Consider the following 27,902-nt stretch of genomic DNA (forward strand, 5'->3'; position numbering starts at 1 on the left):
ACCGGCAGCCAGTGAAGGGCTTTGAGAATGAGTGAAATGTGGGTCCTTCTATTTGTGCGGGTCAAGATCCTCGCTGCAGAGTTCTGGACAAGCTGCAGACGAGAGAACTCCTTCTTGTTTAGACAGAAAAACAAACTGTTACAATAGTCTAAACGTGAAGAGACAAAAGCATGAATTATGAGTTCCAGATCATTTTGAGACACCATTTTCCTGAGTTTAAAGATTTTCCTCAACTGAAAGAAACAGTTCCTCGTCAACAGCTTGGAGTGGTGCTCTAAAGACATGTCTTTGTCAAAGACAACACCCAAGTTTCTAAAACTTGGTTTAGCAGACTGGCCTAGATCTCCCAAATACTGGTTTATCCCTGGAATGGCATCATCAGGAGCAATAATCAGTGTATCTGTTTTGTCTGCATTTAGCTGCAGACAGTTATTACTCAGCCATTGATATATTTGCACTAAACAACTGACCAAGGAGTTCAGCTTTTGGATCTCAGAAGGCTTAAAAGAACAATATAGCTGAACTCTTTAATGATCATTCCCAGGGGGATTATATAAAGCAAAAATAAGACGGGACCCAAAACGGAGCCCTGAGGAACTCCACACAACAGATCAGCTGAATCAGACATTATTTGGTTTGCAGTGACTCTAAAACTCTGAATGAATATGAAGAAAACCAATGAAGAACTGACCCTGATAGTCCAATCAGGTGCCTCAGTCTGTTTAACAGTATATGATGGTCGACGGTGTCGAAGGCTTCAGACAGATCCAGCAGAACGAGAACAGTGCATTTTCCAGAATCAGCAGACATCATAATGTCACTGGACACTTTTATCAATGCGGTTTACGTAGAATGACGTTTGCGGAAACCAGATTGAAAAGAGTTGTGAATGTTAGACTGATCAAGGAAATCTGACAATTGTTCAGTGTGACTTTCTCTAGGATCTTGGACACGATCGGGAGCTTTGAAATAGGTCTGAAACCTTATGAGTCGGTTGGGTCCAAGTTTGTCTCTTTCAGTAAAGGCTCAACTATGGCATGTTTAAATGGACCAGGAAACACACCGGTGGAAAGAGAGAGATTTACCATTTTGGTAACCCAGGGGCCAATAACATCAAACACTTTGAGGAAGAGCCTGCAGGAAAGGGCATCTGATGTACAAGAGGAGGATTTCATCTTGGTCACCAGAGCTGAGATGTCCCCTTGAGTGACAGGCTTAAAAAAAGACCACAAAAGGAGTGGGATTTGGTCTTTGATCATCTTAATCTTATCGGTGAAGAACCTGAGGAATTCATTGCTGTCGGCTTTGCAGGAAACAGGAGTCACTGCCGCTGTAGGACATACAATAGAATTTATTGTGTCAAACAACACTTTGGGGTTTTTCTTGTTGGATGTAATTAGCTGGCAGAAGTAATCAGATCTGGAACTTTCCATCATTTCATTGTAAGATGATACAAGAGGTGTAACCTATGGACCTCAAGACGGGAGGTTTTCCACAGACGCTCAGTTTTCCGACATAGTCTCTTTAGATTTAGGATACCTAGATTTAGGATAATAGTACATAAACTAAACTTCAAATTCTCTGCTTGCTTTTTAGTAGATTGATTTTTTTATATACTGTAGTATACACTTGTATCACAATCACACAATACTGAACACATGTGTTATACTTCAGTGTTCTAAAGTGTAGAATAATGTCAAGATAATCTTTCGAGTGCTTCTCATCTATAAATAATATAATTTATCTGAAGCAAACATGAGCTGTCAATAAAAAAGTATCATGTGACGTGAAGGTCGTACACAGCCCGGGCGACCAGTCAGGCAGATTAATGAAGCTAAAGCTGCTGACATGACATCTGTGATCAGACTACTGCATCACTCTCCTGCAGGGGTTGAACTGGAGCATCACTATGGAACATACCTTATAATATCAGATTCTTCAACCCCTGTTACAGGCACACTCAACATTAGACACTTATATAGATACTGGGATTTAAATGCAGAAAGATCTCACGTTTTACACCTCTTCTAACCTGTACCTGTCTTGTTTCATTTGCACCTTCATCTCTTCATACCTGTTACCTGTTTCATATTCCCTTTCTGCACACAGAATTAGACACTTTTTAATTGAAATCCACAGAGCAGACATTATCATCTTTTTCTTCTGTGGAAAAACTGATATAGTTGCTGTGAAATGACAAGTACAATTCCATTTACCAACAGTGTCAGCTTCATGGTGTGCAGCTAATTATCAGATTTATCACTGCACAAAGGTTTGCAGTGTAAAGGAGATTAAAAATATGACTGCCGCAGTCATGTTTGTGAACTCAAATGACGGTTACATCTACAGTGCGCCAGGCAAATGATCTGTCTCAAAACAAGCTAAACACATAGAAGATACTACCGTGTATTTCACAGCCTGAGCAGGAATTGCATACATGTTCATCTAATGATGCCCATTTAAATAACTGGCCTAATACTAAAATGTGTGAACTGTATTAGCCTGAAACAGGACGTGTCCATTTTGTCCCGATGCAATGTTGGTTACAAGCTAGTTCTACAAATCACTATTGTCATCAGAGGCATAAGCTTAAAGGAAATACACTACTAATATGTCAACAAACAAAATGAAGCAAGAAATTTAAACCTCTCTTTATACATTTTTCAGATTTATATTTCCCAACTATGGGCAATAAAAGCATTATATGATGTAATACATTTTTCTTGCACTTGTTTATGTAAACTGCAGAAGAAAATATAAAACTGCAAAATTAGGGTTATGGTTTTATATCCCAATCACTGCCAATGCTTCTGTATTTATTTATTTTTTAAATGAAGCTACAGTGACACACAATATAAATACTGTAGTGCAACATAATTTAAAAAGTATCAAGTTGTTGCACCCTATGATACAAGCCAGAGACACTGAGTCTTCACAGAAGTTCTAGCAGAAGCAGCCTGCTGTGAAGCCGGTAACAGTACATCTCTCCAGCTGAGAAACACACCTCAAATGGGAATATTACTCACTCACAAATATTAACCACCCATTAGACTTTAAATGGAGCTCTCTGATCTGCATTCACTCTGCACTGGTCTGACTCCAACCCAAGCGGGAGTAACAAGAAGAGATGTGAAAGAAACATCTTCTATTTGTCTTACGTAATTGGCTGTAAATGATCCGAAGCACTCAACCACCACGGAATGAGATGCAAACTGGCACATGTGGTAATCCTTCTGTAATGAAAATTCACTCGACAGTCTTTGTCTTTGTACCCGGGCTTCTTCAACGGATCTGAGCCACTGGATAAGTCCTGACAAGACACAAAGAAAAGAAAGCAGTTTTGTATGTGACATGTTCAGAAGGGGTTGGGCTGCAAACATTTAGTATATAATAGTTATAATAATCATAATAACATTTGTCAAATAGAAATTGCCCAACAACAGCAGCTCAGTTGGTACAGTGCTTGTCCTCGGATCCGAAGGTTGTTTGGTCGACTAAACCTGGGGAATCTATGTTTCAGTTTTATGCAGTTAAAATCCTCCTGGAGATATGAGACCACACTGAGCTGTGCATATGACTGAAGAGATTGTATCTACAATCTATAACGATTATTTATGTTTTTATCTGTTTGTATTATAATTTCAATGCGTCTTCCTGTTCTGTAAAGCGATTTGAATTACTTTGTGTACAAATTGTGCTCTGCAAATAAACTTGCCTTGTTTTGTCTTGTTTGGTCCCAGCTCCCACATGAATATTGTTGCATCCTTGTGCAAGACATAAAATCTGCATCTCACCCATTCGTACACCAGTGTCTGCACGCCTGTACACTTGAGTATGGATGGGTGAGTGCTTCCTTGATGTAAAACACTTTGAGTGCCTTGAAGCTACGCTGGAAGCTGTGTAAATGTGACAATTTTTACTGTTTATATACTTGCAAGCTTTCAATGAAGAAAAAAAAAATGTTGCCTAACCTTTGGGTAGATTTCATTCTCATTCGAGGTTTTCTAATATATGTTCAATATTAATGTATTGATACTGTATATTTGCTTGAAGACTTTTTTAATGTGACAATGAAATGCTTTGCCTGGAAAAATAGCACTTATCACTTACTCCATCAAATACCGTATTTGTTTCCAAAAGTCTAACTAACCTGATGCTATGACACATATGAGACACTGAGAATAACTATAATCCCTCATTTTAACTGCACCTTTGCCAAAGAGAAAGAAATGTTCCTATCCAAGGTTAATCCCAGATTGTCGGGATCTCTTACAGGGAATATATTGCTGTGGAACTCTAATCAAACCCATTGTGTGCTTAGGACCTCCAGGTTTTGGATCTGGTTTAGTACTGATTTAGTCCGGGCAGACTGGGAAAAAGCCCACGGACATAATGCTCCATTCCCTGGGGTGAAAGTGAGTTCTCCAAACAAATAACAACTAAAGATTAATTAAATAAAGAAACCACGCTCCGAAGCTGTATTTTCAATATTAGATTTGAAATTTGTCTTTTGAATGAAAATTAAAATTGTAAATCCATTGAATAAATCATACACAGATTCATGTTCTTTCTCGCTGTGAATATGAGGCTGTGACTGCAAACGTCTCCCACACGGGTGGTGCCACTTATCAGTCATTGGATCAAATACTATCACCATATATGGACTGGCACCATCCCACTCCAGCCTCCAGCGGCCAAGTCCAGCCTTTTTACACCAGCATTAACGTTGTGACGACAGCAGGAGCCTGACCTGGAATTAAGTGTAGCAGCAAGATTAATAACAGGAACTAAAAGAAGAAAGCAGATTACGCTGGTGTCTTCACTGACTCCATGTTGAGTTTGAATTAAATTTAAATCCTCTTCCTGATTTACAAAGCCATAAATGACATGGCCCCATCCTTCCTCAAAGATGCTATAGAACCATATCATCCAAACAGAGCTTGTTGCTCTCAAAATGCTGGCCTTCTGGTCCCAAGAGTCTCTAAAAGCACAGTAGGAGGTGGAGCGTTTAGCCACCCAGCTTCTGTGTTATGGAATCAGCTCTTGTCCATGTTAAAGAGGCCGACACAGTGTCTTCATTTAAGCCCAGGCTTAAAACGTTCCTCTTTGAAATTGCTAATGGTCAGGCCAGTTAGGAACAGGAATAAAAACCTACAGTTTCCCAGTTATGCTGCCCTAGGAAGGGGGAAGTATGGCAGCTTTAGCACAATCCTCTTAACTAAATTTCATATTTTATTCCACATGTCTGTTCATTGCTGTTCACATGTGTTTCTCCTTCTTCCACTCCTCTTAGGAAGTGATTCTATTTCAGACACTGCTGTTGCTGACCTGTGGACCCGGATGCTCTTCGGCTGCCTGGAGAAACGCTCTCTACTCTAGATGAACTGCTCCTCATCTGCCTGGATCAGTTGTCTTGCTATATGAACCATCCTCCTGAGTGGTTCTGGCTCTACAGTTAATCTGCAAATGGAATCGAGTTAGTCCTGGACCATCTGCAGCCTGTCCGTTTGTGGGAGTCGGATCTCTCCTTCACTAATTCCCAAAGTGTTTTGTAAGGACAGGGGATGTTGGGGCATTTATCCATTTGCTAATTTCCTGTGAACATTGTTTAATCTGCTTTTCTATTTCGCTGTTGCCCTTCGAGGTAAATGCTGTTGTGATTTTGGGCCATGGCCAATGGGGGCAAAATAAAGCCCAAAGACAACCATAAATAATCAGTGTGAAGCAATTATTAAGCAATTTTATTAAGTTCAATAACTCTCCTGACCAAATTCAAGATGGTGATTAAATATTCATTTCCTTCACAGGCTCTTACTTGCTGTTGATAAAATGAGGCTCTTACGACAGAGCGAAGCAAATTCTTCCCAGGAGGCTTTGTGAGCAGAGCCTTTTCCTGGGCCACATGAATGTGACACAAGCTGAGTGAGCAGGGAATGAGATGAATACAATTTCGTCTAACACCTTGAGCATGCGAAAATTAAAATTCAAAGACGTGGCCTCTTTGTGGCACTACGATTGGTCAAAGATTCTGTTGGATGGATTCCTAATGTTTAACTTTAGCACCTGTGTTTGCCTCACTAGACTAAACAGATCCAAAAACACCTCCTCCAAACATCCCAGCTCATTATACAGGGATTGTACTCTGGCGCTGCTAGGTTTTAAGTCATTTCAAGATGTAATGGTTTCATGTTATTGCTGTGTGGTATTATTATTGATTTGTGCGCAATTGGAGGAGTCTTGTGACATCCTGCGCCTTTATAATCTCAGACTCGCTCAGCCTGTCACCCCATTAAGTTAAAGGTGGTATGGACGATTTTTTTCAGCAAATTTTTTATCATATTTCCTCGTGGCGTGGATAAATCATTTGTCCTGCCACGTATCAATCATAAAACGCACCTACCGCTCACCTGCAGCCGCGTCAGGCTCGTCCCCACGTTTCCGCGTGCCTAAGCGCATGGATCTATCATAATATAGTTCCCTCAGTGTACGGGGCAAAATGAAGACAGAAAAAGACAGTTCGAGCTGACGTAGAAGTGGACAGAAATCTACGGGAGACGAGCGATGTGATGCGCTCCGTTGCGCTAATAAACAAACGCACGTGTGTGTTGTATCAGTCCGCACGGGGAGTGCGCATGCGCACTTCTGCCTGCGTTCTCAAATCGCCGAAAAATCGTCCATACCGCCTTTAACCAGGAATTGAACCCAGGCGAGTGAGAATACTGAATCTTTGCCACTACTAGACCACACTAAACAAAGAAACTAGGCAAACATAACAACGGCATGACCCAAACCCAAATAACGCACACAAATGACCACGTTGTGCCGAAATACCTTCAACAAGCCCGCAATTTTCACAACCCGTCTCCACGCCATGATAGCAAATATGCCAAACAACGCATGCAGAGTCAAACGGCGCTTTGACTCTGCATGCTTAGACAGTCATAAGGCGCTGGTACAGCTGGCAGCCCGGTGTAAACGCTCTCTCTTCTTTCTCACACTTATTGTGCTTTATCTCCTATATTTTGTAAATATAGTTAGTATATTTTTTCTATTTTACTGTACGATAGGGACACGCGCTGGAATAGTTTTTTAATTCAACTGTTTTTGACTTTTTTCGGCTGGATTTGAGCGTTTTTCGTTGCGTTCGTTGTGTTGTTGTGACGTGAGCTAGCTCCGAGCGAGCCCACCAGCCCACCAGCCCCCTCCGCGCCCTCCGGCCGCGCTAAAGTACGGCGTGTCGTCGGTACACGTTTATATACACGTTTATATGAAAGAGGAACTTCACGAACGATCGGGACACGCACTGGAATCGCTTTAAATTAACTTGTTTTGACTTTATTCGGCTGGATTGAGTGTTTTCGTCGTGTCGTTGCGATGTGTTTTGGCTCTGAGTCCCCCGGCCCCGCCCCCGGCTCCGGCCCCGCCCCCCGGCTCCGGCCCCGCCCCCCGGCCGGCGCCGTACCGCGTTTCCACAAAGGAGGAACTCATGAAACTGCGGAGAACTGTCGTCTTACCCGGAGATCGTCACGTTATCCCGGCGCAATACTGACCTAACCTAATACTGATGTGCAATTCTGTCATATGTGCAATTACTGTGAAATTCATGTGCAATCTATGTGCTGTCATGACACATATTCATGTGCAATTACTGTCGGGATCACATGCAATGGTATTTATTTATTTATTTATTTGTCTATGGGAGTTTTTATTTATTTATAGGAGATCTTCTACTGAAAGTGTTTTTCAGACTTCCTATAAGTGATCTGTTCTTCTGTATCTACCTCTGTATCTACCTGCGTTGCACCAATGAAATTTCCCCATGTGGGACAATAAAGGAATATCTTATCTTATCTTATCTTAAACAAACGAACCAGTTTCATGTACGATCTTGGCAAGGCGTGACCGTCCGCAAAGTCAGGGGTGTGCATGCTTGATCAGATATTGTGTAGTGTTGTATGATGCGCTGTAGATTAAAGAAAATGAGAAAAATTGTGTGGGACGTGCAGGAAACAGGATGAGCGAGCACGAGCGGGTTTCATGCACAAGCTTTTAAAGGCACAAGGCCGTTTCCAGCTCCACCCGCGCACAAAACAATAAAACCACACGGAGATAACGTTGAGCCATGACACTTGTATAGTCATTTTTCTTTCTGTTTATGTAATCTGCTGGATTTAAATGATTTCAGAGATGTTGTACTGGACCAACTGTATCTGTATGATGAGACGCTTGATGATTTTCATGGGTTTCGGGTAAATCAGTCCTTCCTGATTTAATATATTTTGTAAGATAAGATAAGATATTCCTTTATTGTCCACACATGGGGAAATGTCATTGTTGCAACGCAGGTAGATACAGAAGAAAAGGACAGATAACTTATAGGAAGTTTAAAAAAAAAAAACACTCTTAAATAGAAGAACTCTTATAAACAAAACTCTTATAAAGAAAAACTCCTATAGACAAAACCTCTAATTTCTTAATAAGGAATGGAGGGGAAAAAACATTTAGAAGAGTAATTTGATTTGAATTGCTTAGTTTGCCATACCTTGAACCTATGAATAAGTCTTCTCTATTTTAAATGCTTTTGTTACTGTCCTCTGCCTGATATTTTAATATTTATTGATGCAAGACTTTGCTAAGTCCCCATAGGAGTATAAAGGCATCGGAAAACCAAGATAACTGGCATCAGAAATAACATCCTTTATATTTCAATATTTCTCATTTGGCTTGTTGTGTGTGTCTTATGGAGGTATATTTAGAATCAAAACCTGAACATGGTCCCTGACTTGTTAGAGTTGTTTTGACCTGGCTCTGACGCGAGTCTATAATGGCTGGAAAATGCACAGTCTTTTCATGAACGCTGTGTAGTTGATTCTGTGCCAGTGCTTTGAGCTGCTTCTGAAAGCCTGGATACAGATCTGACAGAAGTTTTTGAAGAGCCAGACATCTGCATCGGTGTGTCAAAGAACTGTGTGACAGAGCAGTACAATAACAGAGAAAACCAAAACACTAAGTCTCCACAGTTTGAGGTAATTAAGTGTGAAAAAAAAAAGAATGCTTTGCAGAATGGCCAGATGTTTGTTATCGACTTTCAACTGACAGGGCATGGATTGTTTCTTTCTTTGGTCAGGACATGAAAGGTGCACTAAGCAACTGTGAAGAACTGCCACTTGCTTGTCTCCATAGAAATAGCATTCCTTTGTGAGAACGTTGCCATAGTGTGACATTAAACTCATCTATTGCCATGGAGACATTGTCAGACCTGTATGTTCAAGTTGTTCAACTGTCCTCAAGTGCCTTCCTCAGACATTTGTTTGATTGTGTTAAATTGCAAAGAAAATAGAACCCCCAAAACAAAACAAAAAGTCACAAATCAAAATTAAAAATGAAAAAACAGTAAAACATTAAACACAACTGCGTAAACCAAAAAGGATACATGTTAGAAAACATTAAAAGTACCAAGAAACAACACCAGAGCTGCATCCCAGGTATGAGATAGTTGTTATGCCCCCTCGTCTCGGTTTATTGTCGGGTGGGCCTTTTCGTATCTCAGAGGCCTTGCTGATCTGATGCCATACTGTGGAACATTCCTGAATGGCAAAACAACTCCACGGAGACAAGCAAGTGGGGTACAATCCACCTTTAAGTTCTCTTCAGGAGTCTTGTGTTCATCTGGGACCTGACTGACAGCTGCTGGACTGACAGTGACAGTGGTCAGGCCTAACGCTCTGGTCAGTGCTCTCCTGTTCACACACTAATAAAGACAGCACCCACAGCTGCTCCTGACTCCTCTCATCCATTCTCATTACTCTAATGGTTTCTACTGTGGTCCGAGGAGGAGCGGGGGCTGCTGGAGGTTTGGGTTTGAACAGAGCTGTCATTTTGGGACCTGGGTCAGTGGCGCGTCAACGAGTGTTAATCTCTTTCCCGACGGACAGAGTGCGGTCCTGTTGTTTTCCTCAATCAACAAAGCTAGATGAACAAAGAATATAATAATATTTCTGTCAACAATAGTTCATTGTGGGTTTTATATATACCGTAATTGTTTTGGCATAATACTATGTAACCTAAATTGGGCAGCCAGAATTACTTTAAATATCTGCATTAGTGGATATAAACAGCATAAGATCAGTCTTTAAGAACAAACCAGCACAAAAGTGGTGATTCACTAAAGAGGATGAAAGGGAATTTCTGTGCCTGGTTTGAACCCACTCTTTCAGCTCATACATATTTCATCGTCCTATAAAGCTTTGTTTTATTATGATTCATCCTTTGGCTCTAATTAGCGATCCTTGGTTGTTTGTGTTTGTTTGCGCAAAAATATTCTTTTCTAATTCAAATTCTATCAAAATGAATATTAATCTTTCACAACTATAGGAAGGGTTATGCGAGTACCTCATGGAGGGTGTCTCACAACAGCAACATACGTGTTTCTCTGCAATTTTGAAGTGTTGACTGTTGCATATTTGCTTCTAAGAATGCTATGAATAATACCGTAAATGTAGTTAGACATTGGAAAAGCTTTGCTGCATTATATCAGTTTGCAGGGTTGAAATACAGTTTTATTGTGCCTTGTAGTCTGGTACACATTTGTACAGAATTTATAGACTGGTATATGTTCTGGGGAAATAACATCAACCATATGGCCTATAGTCTCAAGTGTTCTCATGTAGCATTGTCCTGAATTTGTGGTCCTGAAGTCTGCTAGGTTCATTCACACGTTTTCATATTTATAATTCAGTCCTTTTTTTAAATTCAACTGCAGATTTCTTGGCTCTTGACCATGATCTAGTGCTATTTTGGCAGCACCGCTTTGCCAAGAACTCTGCATCAATCACACCATTCTCATTCACATGCAGTGTTAAGCTGATTTTCTAGGAATGAGAAAGGCAAAAAGGCTTGTTGCTATGCATTTGTGATTACGCTGAGAGGAGGCTTGGCACTAATATCTTTCTTAAATGTTTTGAAGGGAATGCATTGTGCCATCTCTGGCTTTGATTCCACACATGGCGGATTCATTACAAGCGCGTGGCCTGTCGAGCTCTAAGCCTCAGTTTGGTTATGACTGAGAACAGTTTCAGCATTTGACATTTGGGAGCAGCGCAGGTCCTTCAGAAATGGAGAGGATATTACCTGTTATTACATTATTATCACCAAAAGTGCATAGACAGAGACAGAGTCTGTCAGTTGATGGAACCATTTTGTGTCAAGTGCTCTGTGCAGTTTTCTGTCGAGGTGTGAAAAGCCTGCGGTACAGCAAATTCTATGAAAGGGACTGTTTAATGCTTTTAAAAACACACATTGGCCACCATTCTCACGCGCTTTGAGACGATACTGTTCATAAATATTGGACTGAGATTAACAACACTGTATTTGTTTATTTACAAAGCTCTCAATGAGGTTTTACCGGATTATTTAACAGGTTTACTGAACATCAGATTAAGTATTGATTAAAATCACAGGACATTCTTATTTTACATTCTCACCAAATCAATACGGAGCTAGGGAACAAGGCTTTTAGCAACTTTGCTCCCGGCCAAAGTAACAAAACACACAGACTTTTTTAAATAACAAATGATTTTATGCCTTACAAAGCACTGGTTTGAGATTACCTGCAGTACCAGTGCTCTTGCTTTGCATGATTCTCTCCCATTTTGTATTTGTAAGTGTGTTTTTAGGTATTTGTTGATTTTTGTTGTTGTATTTATTGCTTTTTATCAGGATATCCTGTGTTTCTGTTTTGTTTGCATTTTGTATTTAACAGGATACCAACAAAAAGGCGAGTTTATATCATGTGGTTTCCCATGTATAAATTAATGATAACTTAAAAAATAAGAACAGCACTGCAGTAGTTCAGTCGATGAGAGGCTGCAGAGGCAGAGCGGGTCGTTCTCAAGGTCTTTATTTGGTGCATAAAGGGAAAACAGGCAAAACAGTACAGCTTTTTGTGCTGATGTCTTGGTTCCTAATCTGTCTTCATTTAAATTGCTGTTGCTAGGGTCTGATGTAAAGGCATGATGTCAGCCTTAAGATTATTTGAACCAGATTTACAGGTAATGAGGAAGTACACGGTGACAAATTTGTGTCCCATATGATGAATATGATACATGATATAAACAAGATGAATATCTTGGCTAAGTTTCACACTGACTGTTTAGTATTTCAACCCATTTGATTTCAGAACTATGTATTTGGGCTTCAAAACTCCTGCCATAGACACATTAAATGGATACCTTTGGAGCATGCTTCTGGCTGTAGGAAAGAAAGGACACAAACTAAACCAAAAATCACCAATCCTGGAACATCCCTTTGTTCTCAATTTTCTCTTTTTTTCATGTTCTGTATTTTGTACTTTACATGTTAAATATTTAAAATTAAAAAAAGAACAAAGTGCTATCAGGAATTGAATCGGGTTCAATTGTATATATTACAATTCAATATAGCTCAATATATACTGTAGTTTTTGATAAAGTACATAACACATTCCTTTACATTTTTGTCTTATTCTAGTATAGTTTTCTATCATTGCTACATATGATAATCCAATTGTTTCCATATTATCCATATATCTATTTGTATAGGATTTCATGTCTTCTGGGCAGCATGAGCTGTTGATTTTGTTTCAGAAATAATTGCAATATATTTCCTCTAGTTCCCTAATTGTGTTATGAACTGTCTTTCTGTATGTAGCATATCTTTTACTATGGTATGTGATGATTATACTAATAAAGTATCTGCCCCCAGCCATGGTTCAAAGCCATAGTGACTGATCTGGTAGGCTGAAAAGACTAAGCTCCCACACACACTCCAGCGCCTCTTCACAATGAACAGTTATGCATAATAACTGAGACATTTTTTTACACTTTACGCATGGTGATATTGATGTCTCCAGGCCCTTGTGCACACTGGTTCAAATGGGTGCATTGAACCCTCATTGAAAAGGTTTTACCCCATCATTTGAAGCGCCGAAGATAATGACACAACGTGGAAGAGTATTGTCTATGCTCATCTTTAGTTTGAACCCAGACCTACAGTAGATTTCACTTACTAACTATTAAAATAGTGCTTTTTTTTATTTATAGACATAGGCAAAACAGAAAAAGAAGGAATCCAATATCAGATAGGAACAAATAATTGATTGAACATGAATAGCAAAAGTGAAAACATCTCATCTAATAGTAACCTCTCATAAAATGTGATTAATTTACTTTAATAGTTATAATTAAAAGTATTGGGGTGACAGTGAATCAGTAATTAGCCTGTTTGCCCCCCACCAACTCAAAGGTTTGTAGTTTACATACTGTTGTTGTTCATGTTTCGGACTAAAGGAAACCTGGCACTGAGATAAGCCCCTTGTACACATATATTTAGTTTTTCTTAGGTCACCACACTGAACTACTGGACATTTAACTTACAGTTACTGTTGTGTCAGTGCGTCTCCAGGTCTCCATCATCACATTTGGGGCCTTGGAGACTTGGCTGTTTCCATCAGCGGTGCCACATGTCACTTAAGGCACTAAAGCAGAAATGGCGGCAGGCACATTTAGTGTGACTCGTGCAGTGATCATGGAGTCTCTGGGGAGAGCAGAGGGAGTTTATGTGGGATGGCAGGACTACTTTCTGTCACAGCAATACACACTATGGCACTAAGCTCTGACAAGACAGAAGAAATTACTCACTTTTTATCTGCATCTCAAAATGTAGCTGTTTTTATCTGTTTAATATAAGTACAGTCACTTTTCTGTTGAGGGGTTTGTCATTTGCTTGTTTCTACTGAGTAATATTTAGCCTGGAGTACAGTATTAAACTAATCTAAAACAAGTGGGGCCACCAGTCACGTCAAGGGTCAAGGGTCAAGGGTCTCATAACTTCACAATTCTGACTAAAAGTGTATGGATAGACAAAACACAAACTCCCTCACACATTTGAGCTCAGATCGCTCTCTGGCCCAAATCTATACAAGCAAAGTTTTGGGACAAGTTAAATGTGATTTCGGAGGGCCAATCATGGCTGTAACTTCCACATGGTTCATGCCGAGGATTGGTCATATGTAGAAGAATGTTTCAGAAGCCCAGCTCAAGCGTGGGTTAGTAGTGTGGCTGACAATGGCTGAAGGTCACGAGAGGACGAGGAAAATAGTCTTCGAGGTTAATGAGAAGAGGCGAAAGGCTTCACAGGAGAGGAAGAAGACGAGGGTTTTCCTCTGGGATTCGTTAACGCAATGGCATCCCTTGAAATCTCAAATTAAACTTCGCAATGAAGCATCTGTAGCAAAATGTTTACTCGACGGGGAATTTTGTCTTAGTATTTTTTACAAAAGTCGAAAACTTACAGAACAAGTATGTGTTGTAAGAAATTGTATATTTTGTTTGTGCATATGCTTTACAATTGAGACTCCAGATCTGGGGAGGAGTGCGCCCAGTCAGAGGAAGAATGCATGATTTGTAAGGCATTCTGTTCAGCAATAAGATATACCTATAATTCAAAGGAAACGCAGACAAGACGTATTAAATGCCATGCTTAACATTCCTTCAAAAGAAACATTTTGTGCGCGTACATTCAGAAGGTTTACACAAAGTTCACCACAATACCGTCTTGGTGAGAGGCAGGGATTCTTAACACTGCACCACATACTGTAGTTAGACCAGTTTGTTTGCTTGGCGTTTATTGATCTTGGCTTGAAGAATCTGCATACCGCTTGTTTAGCGTTTAGCTTTGTGGTTGGCTAAAACAGCTAAACAGACTTGGATTTAACTTGGATTTTCTCCTCAAGATGCCCAAGCTGCCTGGTCCAGTGAAATGTGGCGTAAACGCACTCAAGTCCCATTTTCTACAATTCTTCAGCTTACAGCCAATGTCTTTGTTTTAGAATCAATTTATTTTGCCCCAGAGATGGCCTATTTATCAGCTGGTTTGAAGCATTCCAGACAGTATTAATAGCCACGGCCTCACAAAATTCTAAATGAGATGTCTTTGGGGAAATTACTTGGCCTGCCTTAACCTTATGTTCCGAAGTCTCTGCGATGGAAGAAGAAATAATGTTTTTTTTGTCTTTGGCCATTTGTTCTGTATGTTTTTTTACTGTTTATTGTTTGGCATGAAATGAACTTTAGGACGATGGCCCCAGACAACAACACATAGGAACTGCTGAGACTAATGCTGCACTCTGGGAATGGCAAAGTTATTTCACTCCAATAGAGCACTTAATAGCTTTGGCTGATGCAGAGTTTGTGAATCCGTCAGTCAGAGCAGAGCGCAGACATAGATTAGCACTGCCAGTTTGGTTTGTAGGTTTGGTCATGATTGTTAGCTTTATGTTTTTGCTAGTTTTTTTGCAAACTTTTACTGTTCCCCAGAAATTTGTCTTCCACATTTGACGTGTCCATCAACAATACAACGTCCTGTCAGACATGGACCTCAGTAAGGGTCTGGAGATCTTGAGCGAGGTTTAAGTCAGGTAGCTGGAAGTTTTTTTTCTTTACAAAAACTAAATAAAAAGAGATTTCAATATTAATTTTGTGGACATTATGTAACATGACAGACTTGTAATCCTTTTCACGTAACACAAGAAAATAGCATAATTTCTTCCTCCAAAGTCCAACCTCTGCTCCAAACCACATGCTTTTACTGACAGAAGACTTGTTGTTGATCTCTAGATTCAACAGGTTCTATATAATTGGCAATAAGACATGACTAAATCTCGATTAAAATCGGATTAAATTGCTCAGCCCTAGTTGGTTATGTGGTTGGTTCAACTCCCAGGGGGCGGGTTTGACTCCTGTGCGACACGAGGCATTTCTTGGTGCTCCGGTTTCCCCAAACACTAAAAACAATTGGCTCCCTTCTGGGACCAGGACTCTCCCTTTTTTTTCAAACTCAATTTGATTAAGTGATTGTTTCCTTTTCAAAGTCAAGGTTAGGCGAGAGTTTTTTAGTTTGTTGTTTCACAGATTTTCCTTGGCATTTTTAAAAGGGGAGGACGGAATAAAAATAAAAATAAACTTTTATTTTCCCATCATCAAATCACATTTCTACTATTCAAAAGTCAAAGTTGAATTTAAAAATAAAATTTCATTCTAAATAATTTTCTTGGATTCTTATAGGCCCTACTCCCACCTCTCTACATTATCTACATAATTATAGTTATCAATGCAAGACATTGAAAATAACTCTTATTATACTGCGGTGTACAAAAATACTGTTTAATGGAAGGTGGAACTCAGTGATCAGACAGAAAGTAGTCCCAGACTGACAGCTTCTCACAAAATGAATCATCCCGTGACCAAACAAGTCAGTTTGATAAACTTTATTGAGTCTTGACAGGAACACAAAGTGTGCAATGAATGAAAATGTCTTATTGAGCAGCTTAAATTTGGCCTTCTGATATAATCGGTCAAGACGCGAGTTCAATGAATGGGAGCGTGAGCCAAAGCCACGCCCACCCTGCGTCCTTCATGTTAATCTACCGGTCGATCTCATGGATCGATACATGTGTTTTCGGTGACGTCATACAGCCAGGACTTCCCAATAGCGGCCATTTTAAAAGGGGCACGCTATATATAAAAAACAACACGACTGTATCCTTTTCTACGGCATAATGAGCTACGAATACTTTGATTCTTTAGACAATAACGGCAAACTAAGGTACACGACAAAGCTATCATTCCTTGGTCAGTCAACAGAGCAATGTCCTAACAGAACGCAGGGTTTTGGCATTTTGGCCTCATATTTCCTGGATTTCGTATGTAATAGACGTGCTGTTGCGCCCCTTTCAAAATGGCGGACTCGGTTGCCACTGCACAAGTTCCCGGATGTGCGAACGCATGTATTGTCGATCTAGGAAGCTGTGAGTGTCGTTTAAAAGTTTTAAAGCTCTCTGACGTTCGGACGAACTCGGGGTCGTGCAGAAATGGTCGGAGGTCGGAGATGTTGGTGCAGAATACATTTTTATTTTTATTGAGTTTTTTTTTTTTTTTTTTAGAATCTCCGTTTTTGACGTTGGCGGGCTCGCGAAAAACAACTTATGAAAAAACTCTCGCCTTAGCTTCAGATACTTGGCTTTTTTTCCTTCTCTCTTTTATATTTGTACATTCTTCTTCTTCTCGTTGTTGGGAAAAGATAGGTCTAATTAAGTGTTGAGAAGACTGCTCTGAGATACAGAATACCTTCATCTTCTCAACAGTCCAAGTACCTCAGGTCTGAAACACAGTTTGATGGCTCTTAACATGAATCAAGTAATTTACATCTACAGTTAATTAACTTAATTTCTCGCTGAGTGACGAATTCACTGTTGCTCTTTCATGTCTTTTCAAAGTAAACCAGGCATGTCCACCTCCTGTCAAACGCTTTGTTGTTCCCTTATGTGTCATCTATGAATGTCATCAAATCTGAATATTTTCCACATCATTACTGTGAGTAAAAAAAGAGCGTAGCCCACAGTCAGTGACTCACAGCGTCCCACTGATCCAGAGCTGGTAGCAAACTCAAGGCTTGTCAGGTCAAACTTGTTTAGTTTCCTCAGAGTCAGGGACATGGATTTTCTGCACCAAAATAGCCAGAGGACTGCATTTAAAATATTCAAAGAGGCGGGCGGGTTTTGGACACAACTCAACTCTGTAACGAAAATGACTTTTGAATGCTCTTTTGGTGTATTTTTAATCTGTTTTCATTCCAGAGCCGGAGATGTGGGGGAACTCTGGCTTTTCTTTTTGCACAGACTTGTGTCAGACCCCCCGCTTGTGTTTTCATCCCTGACTTAAACACAAGTGACAGGCAAGCTGGAGCCTCGTATACCTTTTCACAAGCAAGAGAGCTTCTCAAACCCCACATGATGAAGAGCAGTTCGACTCAACTCTCTTATAATAAATATATAATCATTTTATCAACAGATTTAAGCAAGATTTATTGGTTATTTGTCTCTATAATTTCCTATTTGAGTTTATATTTTCACAGAAATCTATAGAGCTTGGTCAAATATTCCCCAAATACATGATTGTACGTAATAAAAATTAAAAAGTGATGATGAAATATGGGTTTACTTGCCCTAACTGTCTCACTACTGTATGCATTATTATATGAAAGTACTATTAGTTTACCTATCCAGCCTTAGCAGCCAAAGATAAAGATTTAATGAATTAATTCACATTAACAACATTGCAACTAAAGCGTCAGAAGAAACCAATACCAAGTGTACACAAACTGGCAAAAGATTTAAACTCGGGCTGTTAGACACTGAGCAGTTTTTTGTCCTGAGGTCTGTTACTCTTATCAAACTGCTATATATCTATCTATTTGTTGAATTAACACTAAATGAATGATTTAATTGTTTCTCAGAAGGTTCCTTGGTCACAGTAATATTAGCCCAGCTCCTCAAAGCTTTAGCTGTTTAAATGGTGTTTTGAAAATAACTGTGTGTGTCCACTGCATATCAAAAGCATGACTCTAATATCACACACTGGGTATTTTTACATGTACACCAAAAATGTGATCATTATCTTGTGTCATATCATGCAACTGTGAGCAATCAGATTGACAAGTAGAACAATGGGGGGTGTCAAACTAATGCAGCAAAGGAAAAAATCAAATGCAAGAGTTATTTTACATTCATTGTCCATTGTCTTTGAAATATAACAGTTACTCTAAAAATCCACTGATTAACTGTCACTGGGGTTTGTGATGATCAGATTTCTCTTGGACATGAAAGCACACACCCAAAATCTGACTGGATTATCTGAGCTTTCAAGGCTATCTGAGCTTTTTCTGGCCAACTGTTCTTTCAGCTCTGACTTGATTTTTGGCCTCTATACGTTATATTATTTTTAACGCTTCCTTCGCAGTTTTTGCTTCTCTTTTTCAGTGCATCACAATTTCAGACTGTTCTCAAAAATCACCAGGAAATAAATCATTCACATTTCTCAGACCACATACTTGCCATTTTTAATGCTGCATAACGAGTTTTCTTGAGACTACGTTGAATAATTTCAGTTTCTTTTTACACTAAGCGCAGGGCAAGTGTCTTCTGTCTTCTTAACAGGATTCTGGTCCGAAGCCCAGAATCCTGTAAAAATACATCCCCAGAGCGAAATACATTTTGCTTTCAAGTTCGTCTTTTTGAAAATGTTTGTGGCAAATTACATCAGTTGCTTCAGATTTTATGAGTGTTTGTGGTGCAATGGGGCCGTCTGTAATTATGATGCATTGTTATCCTGCATCAAATCGTTTCTCAAGATTAAGTGTGAAAGCTGTGTTTAGTTTCCCAGTGTGTAATTTGTACTAAACTGTTTCTACCGCAAAAACAGGGGGCGGGTACTTTTTCATCACCAAGGCAAGTTCCTATGTTTGTGAATTCTGTTCATTGACAATGGCAATAAACCTTTTCTGATTCTGATTAGAAAAAATATACATATTTTATCACATTATAGAACTATTTTGATTGTAAACAGGCAATGTTACATTTCTATAGCTGCTGCAACAGTTTCTCAAATAGTTTATTTAGAAGTCAAAGCACATCTGCCCTCAAATTATGTCTGTCTCGTTTTTGGAAATACTGAATCTGATTCTGGTGAGTTTTATTTGCATTTCCCTTTAGGACGAAGTATGAAGTCTGGGAATTAGAAATTGTAATAGTAGTAAATGTGTCTTTCAATTAAAAAAAAAAAAAAAAAAAAGATCAAAACATAAACGTTGAAGTCTAAATTAGGGGCTTAAGACTGGTTTTCCTCTCCCAATTCTCAGAAAACAAATGTAAGATGAAGTTTCTGTCATGCAATCAGTGATATAAAATCCTAATGTGGTGGAAAAAGCAGTGCCCTTCCAAGTGTCCTGAGAGACTGTGAGCAGGGCATGACTGATGCAGATGATCAGAGCTGGAGAAAACCTATTACTGTGGTCATCACTGCAGCCTCTGGGCTCGTTTGAATGGGATGGAATGTGTTACAGAATCCATTTGACATCCTTTTGGAATTTAATTTTGCTTTATGGTCCTTCAGTTCGGCCGTTAAACATTATTCTACTTTTAAATAGTCTGCATTTACTTAAAATCCTTCGACTGGTGCCTAAGGGAAACCTGTCCGGAGCAGTGTGCATGGCCCGGGACACATCTCCAGATCTTGAGCCACGATCCCTTCATTCATTCTACCATGCTTATAGTTTAGAACTGAGCTGGAGAACAGGTCAGAATTCTATAGAAGAATTTACTCTTTAACTGACTGCTGTTAATCCCGCTGCAAGTACTGAGCCCCTCCACATGAAACAAAAACTGACACAAAGTTCAACATCTTCTCTGTCAGTATTTGAAGTAGGAATCAAAATCAAACTAGTTCCTCACAAACCCTTTGGCACCTGGTTGATATTCACATTCATGTTAAGGTTCACACATGACTTTAGAACAGCTTTTTGAAACAGTAAAGTGAAACTGGGGTGGTCCGCCCAAGCACAGCTAGAGTGCTTCTTTTACCTCTCAATTCCATGTTGACGAGATATAAAATATTTTATTATTAGCCGCAGACGATGTATAGTGGTCTATTTTGTCATAAAGTGCTGCTTTTACAAAGTAGTCTTTGGGGGAAAGACTAATTCAGGTAGCACAACTTTAAGGGATATAGATTCAGAAAGTGGTGCCAACCCCTATGTTGAAATACTTCAAGCCATAAAATGAATATAATAAGTTTGTGGAGCCAATCCCTAATAAATTGCTATGAGAGCAAAGTTTGCGCATCATACTTTTGGAGCTTTCTTTCAGACTCTGTGAATCCCACTCAACCAAGCAAGTTTGAGTACTATAACAGTTCTTCTGGTTTGTGTGTTCCAAACAGATCTCCAGCAGACTTTTGGAACCCTAAAAAGTACCAAAGAGAAATGTACAGTATGTGTGTGAAGATTGGATGATTTTTAGAATGTTGTTGAAAGATGTGACCCTGTAAGTATATGTGTAACTTTGATTGATCTATTTATTTACACATTTAAAATTTTGTTCTCAAATACATCTATGACATCAACTTGCTCCGGGACGACAGTAAATTAGCATTCGTGCTATAACCAGGCTGTCCCGGTGCAAATAAAATACTGTATACTCTGGATCAGTGGATGTACCATCAGAATGCACAACAACATGAACAACTACACATCAACATCAGTCTCAGGCAGTGGTGGAAAGTAAAGAAGGACAAATGTAAAAGTTCTGTACTGACGTAAAATCTATAGTTATCTTTACTGTACTTCACTACATTTGTGGAATGTGTACTTTCTACACTACATTTTTGATTGAACTGATAAGTAGAAAGTACTTTCTTTATGATTTAGAAGGGAAGTGTTTTTTTTTTTTAGCACCTTTATGGAGACATTTTTCCAAAAGGTTTTGAGTTCAAGTTCTTGACTTGACATGAGTTGGAAAAGTAAGAAAACATGGCATCCGTTGACCCAAAATTTACCCAATTATTCTTTATTTGATTTACAACATTTGAATTTTGTTCTCAAAAGTATGTTTTAAATTGGTTACTTCTTTTAGAATGTTGTATACAATATGTTTTGTGCAGCCGTTTCTGTAACTGTGCACTTCTTCCACTGCTGCGCTTCGGTAATCCGCCTTTTTGTTTCTGCTGCTGTGAACAACTTAATTGTACTTAATCGCATTTACTTTCCAGGCAGTAAAACTTGGAGAAATGTGGACATAATACTTCACACAATTTCCTTGCGTGCTTTCTTTTTGTTTCGTTTCTGTTCTGTGTGCACCGTGCAAACTCAAAGAATGCATGGCCACTACTCACTTGCAATGAACTAGCTTGAGATGAAAGAGAGTGAATGGAGTGAATGGAAGAAAACAGAAGCACTTTTCCTGCAGGTCTGATGAATGTGTCCTTTCCCATTCCACTCACACAGAGAAGTAATAGCCCAGACAGCTCACAATGATACTGGGTCTCTCTCCTTCCTCCTGTCTGCCTCATCTGCTCTCTCCTCTCCTTCTACTCTCTCCCCTCCAGGGTCCAAGATTTAAAGTTTCATTTTTAAAAGATGGTTTCAACTTCACAATAAGCAATATTCATTTGCAGCAGAAGCTAAAACATGTCTGCAATTTACAGTAGAATGGCTTTTTTTTTTTTTGGGCAATTTCACTGTGAGACCAAATCTGGCTTTAGCTTTTATTTTATCTCTGGGGCAGTAAAGTTTAAGGCCTGTGTCGGGCTAATGGCATAAGTGGAGCCATTTCATTTTACACTAGCATCCACGTCTTTGCTTTTGGGGCCATCGAACAAAGCTTAATAATGCAAACATTCATGAGGCGACATTCATTTCTGGATACAATAAAAAGGCAATTATCTTTGTGTTGGATTCAGCACTTATACAAACATTGTACATTTTCAAACAAAAGACCTGCACTCCTTTTGAGCTGAGCCTGATATAATTCTTTCAACTCAAGAAATATGAATCAAAAAATAACAGTGTAAGTACAGCATTTATGAAGTGAGCCCCAGTGAAGCCTTCTTAATGATGTGTGACTAAAGCTGGAAGTCACATCCATCTTTCCCGAGCACTTGAGCCGCTCTGTGTCCGTCAGTCTGGGACAGAAGAAGAGAGAGCAGGAGGAGCTGTGTCATTATAAAAGGACGGATTTGGACCGTTATCTTTGACTTCCAAGACTGAAATTCTCCCATCTTAAAAACGCAGATTTGTCTGGCTACGTGAAGTAAAAGGGATATGTTGATGATGAACTCTGAGAATGCACAAAACAGAAAACAAGCAGACAAAAGCAGCGGTTTCACTCAAAAGTCCAATTCAATACTGCACAAAATAGGATACAGTTTCTTCAAAATATTGTCATTAGTTGCGTGGTATAAAAGTTTAAAAAATGCCAAAGGTTTTGTAGGTATGCTACATTTGAAAACCCATTTCCATACAGTTAACTTCTAAATATAGCCCAGTATATTGTGAAGACTTAACTCGCCTGTTGCAAAAATAGTTTGTGGTGGAGTATTATGCATCTTCTTAGAGGATAAACTTGCTCCAGCCCAGGCTAGAAGAGAATTTGCTTCATATTAATGTCAAACAAGTACAACAAGTGCAGGAAAAATATAAAACTCAAACATGAAAGTGCCTTAAACATGTGCCAATGAGGGCTCAAACTCTGCAATTTATACTAGAATAATATGAGCTTTTGAACTGCAAAACTCAAACAAATTTGCTATTTGAGTGTCTGCGTGATGACGTCACGCAGACACTATATGTTCTTGTATTATTGAGTATTCGCCATGATTTTCCATTTAGACCGTTTCAACTCCTTAACGCTTCAACCGATTTCAACAAGTTATACCTCATAATGATCGCTTTCACAGTAGTACGTGTGCTATTACTTTTGACATTTGAACAACTTGTACTTTATGCAGAATTTTCAAGAGAGAGAGAGAGAGAGAGAGAGAGAGAGAGAGAGAGAGAGAGAGAGAGAGAGAGAGAGAGAGAGAGAGAGAGAGAGAGAGAGAGAGAGAGAGAGAGAGAGAGAGAGAGAGAGAGAGAGAGAGAGAGAGAGAGAGAGAGAGAGAGAGAGAGAGAGAGAGAGAGAGAGAGAGAGAGAGAGAGAGAGAGAGAGAGAGAGAGAGAGAGAGAGAGAGAGAGAGAGAGAGAGAGAGAGAGAGAGAGAGAGAGAGAGAGAGAGCGAGAGATAGTGACAGTGTACTGTGACTTTCCACATTGAGTTTGTGATATACAAAAAATACAAAAAATTCGGTTCCAACAATTTGCAACGTCCCTCCCCAGTCTCATCCCTGGTTAATGCTACACTACCCTGTCTCATAAAGCCTAAGGGCGTTCATCAAAATAAATAAATAAAGACTAGTGATTGTCCAGTCCAAACACAGAAGCAGATCTATTCTCGGAGAGATGAGACGAGCAAGGAAGAAGTTTGTGTTTTGACCTCAGACCGTTTTAGTGAGAATTACACATACAGTTTTATAAATGAAACCCCTGATGACAACCTTTTCTAGCATGGAACACTCCGAGAAGAACGAGGCATTACAAGTTGCTAAGAATAAACTGCATGGGGACACCTTGATGCTCCCACTGTGGTTCTTCTGCACAGCCATTTAGAATCAGAAAAAAGGTTTATTGCTATTGCCGATGAACAGAATTCACAAACATAGGAAGTCGCTTTGGTGATTCAGTGCAACATAAAGCAATGAACGATGATAAAACATCCTATATGAAGTCAAAAAGAAAAACACTTTAAATCTGCTATAGGATTTAGGCCTTTGTTCTTCATCCCACTTGTTTAGAGAAGGTCCCACTCTTAGATTTATCTTATTTTTTTGGGTGTATTGGCTGTCGCTTTATCACTGTGTGTTACGATTGATACACCCTTAGTATGTGTTTTGTTCTGGGCGTTATGGGCCGGGGCTAAAGAAATATGAAAAATATTCACAAGACAAAATGAAGAACACGTACGATGTAGGCTATATCCTCTGCTTTTATAATGCATGGTTGTGGCAAATCTTAGCTTATTATTAAGTCACATTTTCCAGTAGTCCTATTTATAAAAATGCCAAATTGTGGTACAGGATTAATGCACGCCTAAATTAAACATTTGAGATTGATAAACTATACTGCTCTTCCCATTGGCAGAACTTCAGAATGACACTTTGCAGTCGAGCACGAGCCTGAGCTCAATTAGGATCTGGAAACACAAATTATAGAGCATCTTCAGAACAGCCAAGCCCGTTTCTCCTGCAATCAACCTTTCAGCCCGCGTCGTCCATGTTAATGGATGAGGCTGTTCCAGAGGCGTGAGGTGAATGTATTTATCAGCTGAGGGATGTATAGCAGACTTATACATCACTCTCCTCTTTTCTGAGATTGACCATCGACAGGGGAGACGTATAGTGTCCACCGGCGGCAGCGCGCGCTCACGGACGCGGAGCCCACGTACGCGCGCGCCGCTTGTGCCAAAGTGAAGCGCTCGCGTCTGCAGGGGACGCAACCGGCCGGGAGAGAGTGAGGGAGGGAGCAGGGAGGGAGAGAAGGCACGGAGAATGCACGCTTCTCTCGCGTCTTCACAGCTAAAAGATCCGCTTCCACGCGCTGCGCTCATTGCAGTCCAGTCCCGTCTGCCAAACGGAGCGCGGCGCAGACTCACCGCGTCCTCTCACGGATTTACCGCGTCTTGCAAGCAAAGGAGCCACCGGAATCACATTATTTATTCATTTTTTTACCCCCGTTTTGGACAATGTTTCTCTTGCAGTACACTGGTAAGCAACGTTTAAAGTTTTGTTGTTTCCCCTTCTCTCTCCCTAGGACCCTTCATCGCTGCTGCAGTTATAATGGCTCATGTATGGATTTGCTGCCCAGTGCAAGTTCCATTTTGCTCCAGACTTCTTATACATATGCACATGCTTCTCTCATTTCTATCTACCTGCATTTAATCCTTGACACATGGATCTGATGCGTTTGACTCAATGCATTCATGTGATTTGTTGTCTTTGCGCTTGCGTGCGTCACTATCATGAGCACGCGTGCACATATGTTTATAGAAGAAGTTTTCAGAATAAATAATGCAAGTGCTGCCGTCGCTTAATTGCTGCGGGAGACATTCATTATTCACTGCATGCTGTTGTGTTATGGCAGAATAATAGACCATGGTGAGTCACGTTGGAGAAGCCCATTAAGCGCCCTGTGTCCAACTGCATGCACACCTGGATTAAAAGGGAGAATATGTTCAATTTGTTTTTCAAATGTCATAAACGTGATCTGTCTGTGTCCCTAACTACGAGATAAACATGTGTGAATCATATATTTTTACAGATAACAATTGCCATGATTATGTATTGTTAATTGCATAAACATTGGACATGGACCGACTGGAATTCTGGGGGAGAAAGAGCTGAGAAGGAGAAACATTTGGATGTGACTTGTATCTGCAGGTTAATGCACTGGCAACAAAGATTCAGTTGGGATTTTAGCTCCTTTTTTAAACCAGTAAGAGGAGCGCATGTTACATATAGTTCCTGTAAGACTCAAAATCTCGTTTGTATAACATAAATCAATTGCTAACTAACTAAATTAGTCTGGATGTTACTTTCACATCATGCTCCAAAGTTTACCCCTGAATCCAAGCGGCACAAAGTGGTTTTCTTAGACTTTATGAACTTGATTCAGTCCAAATCTAGGACTTCATAATGATACTATGCCATTACACAGTACATTTTTCAAGTTTTGCATTTTCGTCTTCCTTTTTTCCCCCTTTCTTTTTGCTTCCTAATTCTGCCATCGGAATTCAATTGACAAAATAGACTAGTGTGAAAGAGAATCTCCATCAGAGCATGTGACAGGCAGTTACCTCCACGCCGCACAGGCCCCACTGATGCAATTGACCGAGCTTCTTTATATTGCTTTCATGATGCGGGGAGGTGGGATGCACTTGACTTAGATCTGTCAGGGAGGAGAGATCGAATGCTTGTACACAGTGTGCTGAAGGAGGAGGAGGCTGGATATTTCTGCTGTATGTGGCTGGGTTTGAATGTACTATGACACATCAGTATGAGGCTCTGAAATATGAGAGCTGTAGGCGTAAGGGGAGCTCATTTCTATTGTGGTAATGAGTTGTAAGGTAGTCACACGTCTCTTGTTGCAATAAAAGCCATGTGCGTTAAAGACAGAAAGGTAGACCAAGTATTGCAATGTTCTGGCAAACCTGTGTACTCATTAAAGCTGTCCTTTCTGTGCTTTGGAGATAATGAGATCCATGGAGATAATTACCACACTGCATTTGGAAATGTAGCACCTTCCTGTTGGAAAAGCATTTCACACTCGCGATGGACAATTTAAAACATAATATCAATATTTAAGAGCCTATAGATATGATTATGATGATCCATGTACACTTCCATATGTATCTATTAGGGCTGGTAGTCGATTAATAGAAATTCATGGTCGATTTAAGACTTGTGCATCGATTAAAAGGGGTGTGGCATTTGCAAAAGCTCTCTAATCTCAACGATACGACCACATTTGACCCAAAGTGCACTGACAAGACAAGAAAAGTATTTGTAAATTGTATTTGTATGTCAAAAAAGGCAGAGTTAATTCCCGATCTTAATCAATGTTCCTGCTTTCTGCTGTTGGGCATATTAATTCTACACAATCCCATTAAATTCGATTAAGACGCCATAGACTAAACAACTGTCTGGCTACTTCTGAAGGTTCACACTTCACTGTGATTGGTCAAATCCACCTGTCACTCACTCTGAGCTTAATGGAGGCTGACCCATAGGTGGAATGGGCGTGGTTAAGTAGACTATATGTTTGAGCAAAGAGCTGAAAAAAACTGAGAATTTGTTGTCATACATACAGGAAATTTGATAGAAATAAGTTATAAAGTTATCTATACACTACATTTTACAAGTATTTAGAGTAACAAGCATTTTTTGTACATGAAATATTTATCAGTACAATGGAAACCACTTTCCGCATTAAACTGTGACAGATTAATGATATAGAAATCCAAATCCATGTTGGCAGCAGCAGTATTTTACCAAGTTACTTTGGCAGCTCGTAATAATTCAAAAGTGTGGTCTCCAGCATTTAAATTGGAGCTTAAAATAACAAACTTCAGAACTAAAAGGATGTTTCACCAACACATTAGGAGCTATGTAACATATGACCGTGGAACTGCATTGGTCTATTCTAGTGTTTAAGCTGTATGTGACAGGATTGTGGCTCCTGCACCGCTATGATAAACCCCGCTCACAGTCCCTTTGAGCATAGGGCTGAATAGAGGAGCAGTTTCTGGAGGATCTGGATTAAGAACTTGGTCTACTGTACCGTGCACTATAGGAATACCTTCTATACTTGGCACAGATCTCTTCTCTGCAAAGCATTTAAAGCCAAGCAGTTTTTAGCACATTTCCTCCAGCAGCAGAGTCATG

The 27,902-nt window shown here is 39.7% G+C and overlaps 1 protein-coding gene and 1 long non-coding RNA gene across 2 annotated transcripts in view; one reads left to right on the forward strand and one right to left on the reverse strand.

Annotated features, from left to right (window-relative positions):
• Window positions 1–27,902, reverse strand: part of LOC140350002 (uncharacterized) — a 301,602-nt gene that overhangs the window by 153,778 nt on the left and 119,922 nt on the right. The gene's annotated exons all lie outside the window — the stretch shown is intronic.
• The window catches only part of LOC140349950 (ecto-NOX disulfide-thiol exchanger 2-like), a 60,188-nt gene continuing 57,291 nt past the window's right edge, over window positions 25,006–27,902 (forward strand). Inside the window, exon 1 of the mRNA XM_072436073.1 lies at window positions 25,006–25,226. Within this exon, the coding sequence (XP_072292174.1) occupies window positions 25,205–25,226 (22 nt within the window). The 5' untranslated portion in view covers window positions 25,006–25,204. The remainder of the gene's footprint in view (window positions 25,227–27,902) is intronic.

The sequence above is a fragment of the Eucyclogobius newberryi genome, unplaced genomic scaffold (assembly GCF_026437365.1).
Source record: "Eucyclogobius newberryi isolate DKJ021-1_F unplaced genomic scaffold, fEucNew1.0.hap1 SCAF_11, whole genome shotgun sequence".
In the NCBI taxonomy this organism is placed as follows: domain Eukaryota; kingdom Metazoa; phylum Chordata; class Actinopteri; order Gobiiformes; family Gobiidae; genus Eucyclogobius; species Eucyclogobius newberryi.